Below are 12296 nucleotides of genomic sequence, written 5' to 3' on the forward strand. Positions count from 1 at the left end.
TTTGCTGAATTGCTGATGTACTTTGACTTCCAATCAGGTGGCCAGGGCCTGTGTTCCTTTCCTAGAAACTGCATTGGAGCCTAAACCCAATTGGCATCTCTGGCCATATGTCAGCCCCTGGTAAATTGTACCATAGGTACCCAGGGCACTGTGACCAGAGAAGGCCCCTAAGGGCTGCAGCACTTATTGTGCCACCCTTAGAGGCCCTGTACACACATGTACACACACACACACACACACACACACACACACGTACACACACACACACACACACACGTACACACACACACACACGTATGTACACACACGCACACACACACACACACACGTACACACCCGTACACACACACACACACCCCCCCCCCCCTTTTGCAGGCTGAGTGTCTTGGTGCAGAACAAAACAGTCGACATGGCACCATCCCTGTGTGCCATGCCCACAAACACACTGCCCTGGCATACCTCAGTCACCCCTCTAGATGCCCTATGCCAGTGGTGTGGGTACAGGTGCATGAGCCCTGTACCCCTACAGTACCCAGGTCCATTCCTGGGCACTGTAAGTGCAGTGCTGCCATTAAGAGTATATGGTGCTGGGAGATCGTCATCATAAAATCCACAGCACCATGATGGCTACACTGAAGACTGAGAAGGTTGATATCAAACTTCTCAGCACATTAAACCCACACTGATGCCAGTGTGGGATTTAATGTAAAATGCACGACAGAGGGCATCTTAGAGATGCCCCCTTGAAACTAACCAACAACCAGCGTCCTGACTGAGAGGCTGACACCCAGCAGACATGTTGCTGGACCCCTGGGTAGAGAGCCATGGGTGGGTCTGCAACAATGCACATCCTGGGTGAGGTGCTAGACCTTCTCCCCCAGGATGGGCAAGGGAAGCTTCCAAGGCATGCTGTCTTTGTGAGCTTCTCCAGGCTACTTGCTGTACTCACCAACTGGCCCCCACCGGTTCTGACTCCCACTCTGGCGGGAAGATCGGCTGGAATACCCAGGTGAGGAAAGGGGGTGTGCCAGCCTCTGCCAACCCCACCCCTCAGGTGGGGGAGGCGAGGTGAAGCACAACTCCGGGCTCTCGCCATCTTGAGGATGGGGAGCCCTACCCAATCAGGACTAGGCTCCTGCCCCCTCCCACTGGAGAGTGGCAGGATAGGGGGTGTACCCACCCCACGGAAGTGACCCATTGGTCCCTGCCCTTTACCTACCTGTAACGCCCCTAAATTTAGTATTTAGGGGCACCCTGAACCTTCCTTCCTCAGATCCAGATTCCGAAACAAGAAGAACAAGACGAAAGAAGACCTGCCGTGCCGCTGCTAACAAGAGGACGACACCAACTGACTTGGCCCCAGCCCTATCGACCCTCGAACCTGCTCCTGCTAAACCCCGGCGTCTCCAGTGGTCAGCAACCTCAAAAAACCAGGAGGACCTGACTGCCTTGCTCCCCTAAAAGACTGGGACTCCCACGAGGAGTGGTTCTGCTCGAACAAGCAACAATCCCTGGTGCTAAGCCAGGAACCACGAATCCAGCACACTCTGCATCTGACGAGCCCGGCCTGTGCCTGAGTGAACAAAGAACACGAGGACGTTCCCCCCGGCAACTGTGACCAAGAATTCAGCACCCAAGGACCCTCCTCGACGCTCCTGACAACACCTGCAGCCTCAACTCCAGGGACCCCCCCTTAACCGCGACCAGCAGAGAGTAAGATTTCCCAACACCAAAAGACACGCCTGCACCCAGCGGCCCCCTGTGCCCAGCTCCTGGGTGCCTACCTTACCTACAGCTTCCCAACTTACCTCTCGAAGTGGTGGTCGCACCTGAAGAATCTCCGTCCCCAAGCTTGCAGCCTTTGTTAGACTTGCAGCTTTTCCACTGAAATACATTGAGCGCCCAACGGCTCAAAAGCACCCTGCACCCAGCCGCCAAACTGCCCCTGGAAGTGCAGAATCTGTCCAATCCTACTTCCCTACTTGCCCTGTGTAAGTGACCAGGAGCTCAGCTCCCTGCAGCCGCGTGACCTGCCTGCAAGCAGCCACCAACCAAAGGCCCCCTACCCGCCATAGGCTAACATTGGGCCTACTCTCTCTGCACCCGGCTGCCCCTGTGCCGCTGAGGGTGTAACAACTGTACCTACCTGACCCTGGGAGACCCCGGAGTCTATCCCAGAACCTTAACTCTGCCAGTCGAGTACTTACCTGAAAGCCGATAACTCACTTATTCTCCATAGGGTAACATTGACTGGTTTTCACTTGGAATTTCTTCTAAGTGTCGAGTTTGAAAACTTTTAAATATTCACTAAAAATCACCCGATCAACAAAAACGAAATTACTCACCTGTTATCAGGAGAGATCCCAGTGCTGGATCTTTGTGCCCAGCACTGACCCTACAAAGCAATTACAACTATGATTTTCCGATAACCAAACTTTCCTCCATAGGATAACATTGCCTGTTTTTTGCCAAAGTATCGATTTTTTAAACATACAAATATTCCTTAAAAATCGCCTGTATAACAAAAACGATTTCTTTTAACTGTTTACAGGAGATGCACCAGGGCTAAAGCCAGGATCCAGCCCTGAGTAAGAAAAACCTATGCAAAGTAATATTGTTATATTGTGTTTACTTTAAAATTCCCATTGAGCTCAATGTTATAATTGTATTTAACTTGTGTTGCCTATTGCAACAACTGTAACTACTGCATTTAAAAGTCTATTGCTATTTGAAAGTATTCAACTAGAGCATCTCATTCTCAGAAATTATTTTTATACCTACTTGTGGTTCTAAAATAAAACAATATATTTTTATATACAAAACAACTGGCCTAGAGTTCAGTTCTTGTGTGTGTGAGACCATTTGCTGACTGAGTGTGTACAACAAATGCTTTACACTGTCCTCCGATACTGCCTTACTGCTCGACCAAGCTACCACTTTAGAGAGTAAGGTTATATCTAACTTTAACCTCTGCCAAACTTCTGGGGACTGTGAACTCCGTGCACAATGAACCTTACTTTGGTGCAGTATATACAGAGCCACTTTCTTACATGGTGGCTGAAGGGAATTTGTGGGTGTTATGAGCAAATTAGGATCAATAGGTAGAGAAGGTTTAGAAGGTGAAAGAGGTGGCGGAGAAGTGTTAGTAGCTATACTCTTTCTATTTAAAGGGATATGATAAGAGTCTTCCAATTCTGGCTTTCTTTTTGCTGGCAACTTTGCATAAAGAGGTCCTGTTTTGGTGTAAATAACAAGTTCCTGTGTTGGCAGGCGGAACATTCAAACAAGGCTCCTTAGATGGCGTACTAGTAGTTTTGTCTCTTGGTGTCAGAATTTCTGGTGTTGAAGATTTTGGTGCCCAGGATTTTGGATCCGAAGTGTGTTTCGGTGCCCAAGGGTGTTTCGGTGCCCAAGGGTGCTTTGGTGTCTTAGTGTTTGAGGGATCACTCTGTTTGTCTTTCGGTGCCGAAGTTTTGGGTTCGGTCCCTGAAGGAGGGCGACTCGGTCCCGAGCGGGAAGGCTGTGATACGTCTTTCGGTGTGGGGCCGAAGGCGGGGCATTCAAAACTTTTTCTTGGTGCCGACGTTGGCCCAAAGACAGAGGAGGGACTGGAGCAGTTTTAGAGGGTACCTTTAGGGGCAGAGAACTATCTTTACTCAAGGTACGCTTACCAGGCGTGATGTCTTCCTCGATGTCGAAGTCTTTCTCAGACACGTAGATTTGTAGTTCCTCCTCTGCCTCGGCTCCCCGATACTTCGAAGATCTATTCGTATACATCTTCTCCGTAGAGAACTGGAGTGGAGTCTCTGTGTTGCTGATACATTTCATGACGTCGAGCCCGACGGTCATGGACCCTCTTTTCAATCAGAACGATAGGCAGGCTTCGCAGTTTTCTCCGTTGTGTTTTGGTGATAAACACAAATTGCACACGTCATGTAGATGGGTGTGGGGGTACTTAGAGTGGCACCCAGGGCAGAATTGGAATGGAGTGCGTTCCAGCTATTACAAACTCGGTCGATGCGGCTAGCCCCAAGGGCCTTGCACAAGACTTTCCGATCAAAGTTGTAGAAATGGATACTATGCGTGAAGATATATTCGCAATCGAGAAACAATACCGTCGAGGATTGCGCGCTGAGGGGAACCCGAAACGGTGTCGAACCGGAGCGCAGCAATTCACGTCCGAACTCGATGGTGGAAAAAAACAATCCAACAATGGAGTCGATGCCCATGCGCACTATCACTGAAAGGAGGAGTCACCAACCTCGTGACTGGAAAAGACTTCTTCGAATAAAAACAAAGTGCAAACATCCGGACCCAACAATAGATGGTAGACTTATGCAAAGCATGTGCCTCAAACACATACTTACCTGAACGATTATTCTTTGATGCCTAAACATATGTAGAGATACTTGCTATTTTTATAAATTGCTGTGAATCTCCTTCTTGAGCCGTGCGTGGCATTTATTGATGATTGTGTGTATTTGCAAATGTCTTTCTCTCTGTGTTAAGCCTAAGGCTGCTTAACCACATTACCCCCCTAGCAGAGCAGTTTAGGATTGCATAGCAAGCCCTGTCCACTCATAAGTGAACCCTTGGACTCTTTAAAAGGTATATCAGATTCTGAAATATCACATAAAGAGCCAGCTTACTAGAACGATAAACAGAGGTTTGAAGAAAATATTAACTTAACCATACCTAGACATGATTGTAAAAACGGCACAGTGCTTACTTAACATCTTTGGTGTAAAACAGGTAAAAACAGTGCTTGTATGCAACTTGAGCAACAGAGAATATGAAAAGAGCATGCTGAAATTCAGAACTTTTATACAGTATGGACATTAACCGAAAGAGCTTTATATAAGAAGTGGAATGAAGTACATTCAAGTCATAGTATGTATGAAGGAGCCAACTTGGAGACCATGAAACAGAAAGCAGCAACACTAGGTATCGCATAAAATGAACCTACCTTATGAGAATCAGTAAGTTGTCAAGGACTCTAAGAATCAGCCGAGCACATGGGTTGCGATACAATGGGTCACCATTTGGAAGCATACCACACAAAAATGCTCCATCTTTTGCCTCTTTCAGGTCACTTGGCCATCGGGTCTCTTTTAACACTCCCAGAATGGTTGATACACAAAAGCTTAGCTGAAGTAAAAATAGAGAAACAATAAATAAAATTAACAACAAAAAATAAAACTTGAGAGTTTGTTTGGGAATAAAACAGAACTTATGCTGCTCAGAAAACCTGTAGGACACAGCTGTTATGGGCAAGTTGAGCAAGATTCTGTTTACCTCAGAAGTGATCAATTGCCCAACAGTTTAAGCTATGCATGGTTTGCTTCTTTCAGGTGTATGCCACTTAACTAAGGAAAATATTTGCCACCTATGGTGAAAAGCACGGTTAATCTATTAAGGTTTAGGTTAGGTGGCTTTAGAAGTACAGTTACACTACACAGTCAAAAGAACACTTATGAATTAATATGCTTTGTTTTTTAAACATGGATTGTAATCATTTGAACTTATAAAATCTTTCTTTTCATTAAATAAGTTTTAAAGATAATCAAGGGACATAGGTTCTTTAATTTTGCTTTAAATGAACAGGCAATGTTTTGGAGGATGGGGAGTAAAACATCTTTGGCGGTCTTGTGTTTCTACCTTTCATTACATTAGTAGTAGTAATTGTTTGTTTCGGGCACAAGCCCATAAAACACATCATACAATGAATAATAAAACAAACAAATATATTCTAAATTAAGATGATCAAAATACAGAGCTTCACATTTAAAATTCATACACTCTTCTAAGAATGCAGTACTAATAAAATACGGCATATAAAAGTTAAAACAAGCACCTACGATTATCAGTCATGTCGATCATCAATGTACAATTTAATAAATAATTTAAAATGCTACAGTAATATGCCTGCAATTTCCAACAATCTTGTCGATCTGCTGTGTGGGGATAAGTAGTTAATTTAAAGAGTTATAGCGATAGTCCCACTGATTTCCATATTCTCCATATAACTTGTAAATAACTACCAAGACCTAGTGTAATTAAAGTACTACAGTCTTCCTTAGAATTCTATAGGCTACTCAATGATGTTTCAGACCCAAGAGAATACAGATAGGTCTCAGCCAAGATCGTCTGGCTTTTTTTAGTGAAAGCTTGGCTAAAGATTAGTACATGCTCCACGTCTTCAATATTATGCTTACAAAAATGGAAGTTTTGTGTTTTATGTTGGTTGGTGTCCCATTTATAGGTGAAATTATTCACAAGCAATGTGCCTACCCTGAGTACAAGGACCATAGTATATGATAAAGGTGGTACATATGTGTTCATATACATTTCTAATTTAGGGATAGGTTTGAAAGACACAAACTCCTCAACCAACCCACCTGCCTTGCCATTTAAGTTGTAATTGTGGGTCGTGATAATCCAATATTTATCTTTGACAACCTCCATGGTGATATGGTTTATTAGGGATGGGTTAGACCAGTGCATGCCCATTCCTAGCTTCCCCAATTGCTGTTTGATGTAAGAGTCAGGAAATTGATTCCGAAGTCCTGCATTAAAGACCGCTTCTACTGCTGATCTGTACGTGGCCAGTTCTGGGGTAGACCACAGTCTAGCCCAGAACTGTAGCAGCTTCAACTTGGCCAAATCTCCTATTCTTTTGAGGCCCGTATCAAACAATATCGGAACAGTTGGAGTGCATCTTTGCAAGTTAAGGAATATGTTACTAAGCCTGTAAGCATCTGTTCTTGGCATGTGGTGTTGCAGATTCACATGTTCTGCACAAAATGTAAAGCAGTACTTCCTGATAAGCCATAGTTAAATTGTGGATTTGGCAGTGGTTTGAAAAATAGTATGTAGCACTGCCTGTTCTACACTGGCTCGTTGGTGTGTTAAAACATCCACACAATAATGTTTGGTGAAAGTGTGTTGTGTTGACCATGTAGCTGCTTAACATATGTCAGCTGTGGGAATATTTCCTAAAAAGGACTTGGTTGCTCCCTTTTTGCGAGTAGAGGGTGCTCTAGTAGGAACAGGTAAAGGTCTTTTGCCATTCGCATAGCAAGTATGAAGGCATTTTACTATCCATCTGGCTTTGCCTGCTTTGAATATAGGGTTGCCTTTGTGGGGTGGTGAAAAGGTGACAAAAAGTTGCTTTGATTTACTAACAGTTGAAGTTCTATCAATATGCAAGATAAGCGCTCTTTTGACATCTAATGAAATAGGAGCTATTTCCGCAACAGGATTAAGGTTGAGGGAAGAAAACTGGCAATTCAATGGATTGACTGATGTGAAATTGTGAAACAACTTTAGGTAGGAATTTAGGGTTGTTTCGAAGAACCACCTTGTCTTTGTTTATCTGGATGAATGGTTCTTCTAAGGTTATGACAACTGAAAAAGTCACCTTCCATGGTAGGAATTGAAGAAGGTGTCATGTAGTTCCTACTAATCTGTAGGATCTGCGAGTTTGTTGAACAAACTTTTGGTGAGGAGCCTGGACTGATTCCAGGATCATGGAAACAGATCAGAACCTTTTGCTTAGTCACTTGTGCTTACTTGCGCACAGAGAAATATACAGAGAATATACAGTGGGGCATTTTCAATATATTTATTGAACCAACTTTATTCTTGTATAGAATACATGTGCTGTGATCATCAGTGGACAGAAGCACAGGAAAGAGATTGCAAGCACCAAAAGAGTGAATGATAGATATAGGTCTACCATGGTGCTAAAACAGTGTATATATGCAGACATATAAAACAAGGTAGTAATCATGTATATTTCTTGTATGCAAACCCTAATCTGAGCGTACCTAGAGGGTATGTAGGTGATGATTCAACCCCATTTATTACCTGGTGCGAGAGTCTAGGGGCTTGTCTCAGTCACAAACTGGACACCCCCCTCATGGAGATTTCAGACCGTTGTGCGGTGAAGCCTCAGTACGCAGGGGCCCTTGGTGTCAGTTTAAGTGACTCCTCTGCTATGCCCATTATTTAGAATAGAAAGCATCATTGTGATGTACGTATAGATTAGCAATGTTATGGATATGTAGATAGCCCTGTCACCCCGTGGATGAAGATAGAACAACATTTATACACTGTGCGTAAAAAGGGCCTTGCACATGGTGTTCGAGGCATCGTGATAATGTTGTGCGAAGCTGGACGAGTTAAAAAAAGAAGTAGTTTCAGAGCAACTAATCCAACAATGACATGCACGCGAATATGTGCAAAGGATCACAGCAGAAATGTTATTGTGCAAAATTTGAACAATGTAAGAAAATGTGCAGCTTCGTTACTTGGCCCTGACCCAGGCACATACACCTCCTACTTCCCATACTAAGGATCGACATATACACGCCAACTAAAAGCTAGCAGCCCATAATGATATTAAAACTAAAAAGGTATAAAACTACTTTTAAAATCATCTAGAAGCAAGCTTTCCTTTAAAATATTCATAAAATCCTTTAAAAGTCATGATACTAACATACACAAGACTTGGGCGGCATGGCTCAGGGACCTATCGGACATGACTGATGATGATTGGTCAGAGGCTCTGGTCAGCCCCCGGACACGGCGGTGTCCTACCGTTATCGCCTCATTCAGTTAAAATAAATACATCGTATATATTACACTCACTCCCGACTGTAGCGGATGGGGGCTAGTCTGTCCCCAGTATGTCTCCGCTGTGAGAAAGACAAGGGTTCGTTTATACATACTGTATGGAGTTGTAGTGCACTCCAGGCATTCTGGCGTTGGGTGGCGTCCTGCCTGGATCATGTCCTGGGGTTGGAAGATCCCAATTGATCTGTGACTTTTCTTACTACATAGCACGGACGGGATTGGTGGAAACAAATATAAACAGCATCTGCTTTTCCTGGCCCTCAATCTGGCTAAGAGGGACATCACACAGCAGTGGAAGGCGGCATCCCGCTGACAATTGGTGGCTGGAGGAAAGCTTTAGATTTGTGCATGGGGGAAGAGATAGCTGTATTTCAGGTGAGTGTGTGCCCCCAAAAAAACAGAAAAATATGGTCCAGATAGGAGATCTATCGAGCAATAGAGCTACCGCCTCTACCAGACAAAGACCCGGTATAGAATGGTTCCCCAATGTGATGCAAGTCCCTGAACAGCTTAGGAAATTTACAAATGCTTTGGCGGTCGAACATGCCCTAATTAACTTAATCTTGTGGGGTTTAAAATGCTCTGTGTCATGTTTATGTTGTATTGCCTGCAGGTTATGCAGGAGTTCCAGTGTGTTTACTAATGCAGGTACTTTGGTTGTATCCGATGCGTCCAATATTTATCGCAAGCACTGGCTCGATATGTACCTTGATAATCCTATAAAATATATATTTTTTTTAAAAGTCATGATACTATTTGAAATCCAAAGCACTCAGAAAACCATGGTGCCTAGAAAAACTAAAGGAAACATTTTTTAAATTAATTTTGTTTAAAAACAGGCCAAATCGTTCCCACCAAATGGAAAAAGCCAGTTGTTTATGTGTTCTGAGTGGTAGATGCAACATTGCGGATGCTCGCAACCACAGGCAACATTTCCAGATGCGCAATTAGAAGCAGGTTTATGGAGCAAAAACTATTCCATCCAGTTCCCACAGCAGCCCCTACATCTTGTTAGCGTATTGCAGAACCGGTATTCAGTTCACTAGGAACCAAAGCATACCATGGTGTCTCGAAGAATGCACTAATCAGCAATGGAATACGCTACGGACAATACCCATAGGCCTTTAAATGGGCCTATCAGTACTTCAAAGTACAGAGGCGCAACTGATTGTGATCTGAGGCATAGATCCAATACGCTTTCATGGCTGCAAAACAAGCAGCAGAATACAGGTTGTACGCAGAGAAGCAAACAGGCCTGAAAGACGAGAACCAGTGCTCATTCAGGTCTTGAAGCGGAGGTGTGCCAAAGCAAGATATCATGTGCTCACGGCATCGCAGCACAGACAGTGCCGTCTCCATTCCAGGTTGAACTGGGACGTCAATTGCAGAGCAGAAAATTTTAAATCAGGCTCCCTGCCACAAGTAGCAGGACAAGTGGGAGACTTCCCAACACAGAGTGTACAAAAGATGGTATAACTCCAAAAATCACCTGAAAGGTACAGTCCACAGCCAGTACATTTAAAAAAGTGCACTATTCCCTTTGTATCAGACAAATTAAAGATACGGTGGACAGGCTCCCCAAAATGCATAGGGAAGTTAGTATGGAGTAGCATCTGTAGCTCGGAAGAGGGCCTTGCAAAATAGAAATCAAACGTCTCTCTGGCTGATGATAAGCCACATCTTTTTGAAAAAGCATGGCGTTCAGTTTGCTCAGAGAATCGAAGCGTATGTCGAAAAAATGTGTCAAAGGCCATAGCTTTCCCTCCTTACCTGTACGGGGAGATGGAAACAGTACTTGTGTGCAACAAGTGACTATGGAATTAACCGTTACTAGATAAGCGATGCCTGGTTCCACTCCACAGCAACATTTAACATTGGGCATCAAAAAGCTCCCATTTGTGAGCAACTTAAAAACCAGATGAATCACGGCTGCTAGAGAACTCTTTAGAGAGCAGGACAAGTTCGCAACTGAAGCATCACATGCCCCATGCAGTGAAATGTCCTTGCAAAGGATCCGCTTAACGCATCCCCACAGTCGACACCACTAAGGACAACATTTGTGTCCCCATTCTGATACCTAAATCTGAATGGTAATTCCCAGTATTCACGCACATATCATTTCCCAAGCGCCTCATATCTGCCTATTTGATGGTACTGTAGGCAATATTGGAATTGGAAAGTCGTGACCGGTAGGGTGATGTAACCATGGATTATCCAGTCTGTGGATGGTGTCTCAGCCATGGTGAAAGGTGATTGGCTCAACTTTTCAACGTGCAACATGGTATATTTTGCATCTCTTAGTGCCATTACAATCTGTCTTTACATTGCATGTGGAAAACAGACTTGTGCTATTGACATTAAGTTTTAAAGAGAAGTTTATTCAGCTTAAGATGGCATACAATAAAATAACACAAAGCAATTAAACAAAAGTTACAGAAAGGGCAAAATAGAAATAAGAGAAGCAGAAGAAAAAAAATATACAATGCTTAAAAACACAACATTACAGTCTGATTATTTGTCAAATTGATAAACTTGAGGGAATCTAAGGATACGGTTGATATTAACAGGTCTTAAAGGTTTTTGTGGGGAAGTCAGGGAGGTTTTAAAACTTCCTGAAGGAGAGGTAGGGGGGGGCAAAAGCAGTAACGGCGGAGTGACAGGAGTCCATAAGGCTCGTGCTGTTGATATAATGCCATGGCAACATTGTTTGAAGTGCCCAGCTTAATAATACAATGGACCGTAGTCGTGATTGTCCATGTTGTAAGATCGATATATCCTGCTGTATTATGTCAATTGCAGATGATACTATGTTGCCCCGTGAATAAATTCTGATTGTTAATGTGGTCAAATCATTGTCAACCTCAGCCAAAGCCTTTTCTAAATTAACCCCATCAATCTCCCGCAGTCTCTCAGCAGCATCCTGTTGAGAAACGTTCCGCAGCTCACAGCATATTGCATACAAGAAGTAATATGTCCTCCGTGTGCGGACGGTGCGCGAAGCGCATCGTGCGTACATGGCCCATCAAGCGCAACGTGAGCACGCGGTGCGCGTAGCGCACCGCGTGCCCACCGTGCGTGCACGGCACTAACTGCGTAAAGTAAGCGCGCGGTGCACCGTGCGCGCACGGAACGAACTGCGTTAAGCGGGCGCGCACGCCACGAACGGCGTAAAGTAACTTAGCATTTAAAAAACCGTACAAATTCACTGACAAAACCATAGGTTTCACACACGTTATAGTTAGGAATTAGCATTTAAAAAACCTTGCAAATTCAGTGAAAAAACCATAGGTTTCACACATGTTCTAGTTAGCTGGACATTTTACTCATAAAAAACCAATGAAATTCCCCCGTTATAGTTAGTGCAGGCAACTATAACTCACGCGACCGCAATCCTCTGCTGATGACATATGTGTCTTTATGAAAAAAAAATATTTGTAATATTTGTATAGCTAAAATTTAATGGAAGAAGACATGGGCAAATAAGTGTCTAAATACAGTATTAGCATCAGCAGAGGATTATAGAGTTATAGTTAGGACCGTGTTTCCATAGGAAATCCGCAACATTCTATTTGGAATAACTTTGGCGCCGGTCAACGAATCCTCGCGAAATTTTCAAAACTAATGGGGCGCTACGCTCCGCTCCTACCCTGAAAGTCTCG

At 43.9% G+C, this 12296-nt stretch overlaps 1 protein-coding gene across 1 annotated transcript in view; it reads right to left on the bottom strand.

Annotated features, from left to right (window-relative positions):
- The window catches only part of LOC146813810 (exportin-5-like), a 1013804-nt gene that overhangs the window by 395876 nt on the left and 605632 nt on the right, over positions 1-12296 (bottom strand). The window contains exon 19 of the mRNA XM_085610267.1: positions 4967-5148. Coding sequence (XP_085466393.1) covers positions 4967-5148 — 182 coding nt within the window. The remainder of the gene's footprint in view (positions 1-4966; positions 5149-12296) is intronic.

This window comes from Triturus cristatus, chromosome 6 (assembly GCF_964204655.1).
Source record: "Triturus cristatus chromosome 6, aTriCri1.1, whole genome shotgun sequence".
NCBI classification, from domain to species: Eukaryota; Metazoa; Chordata; class Amphibia; order Caudata; family Salamandridae; genus Triturus; species Triturus cristatus.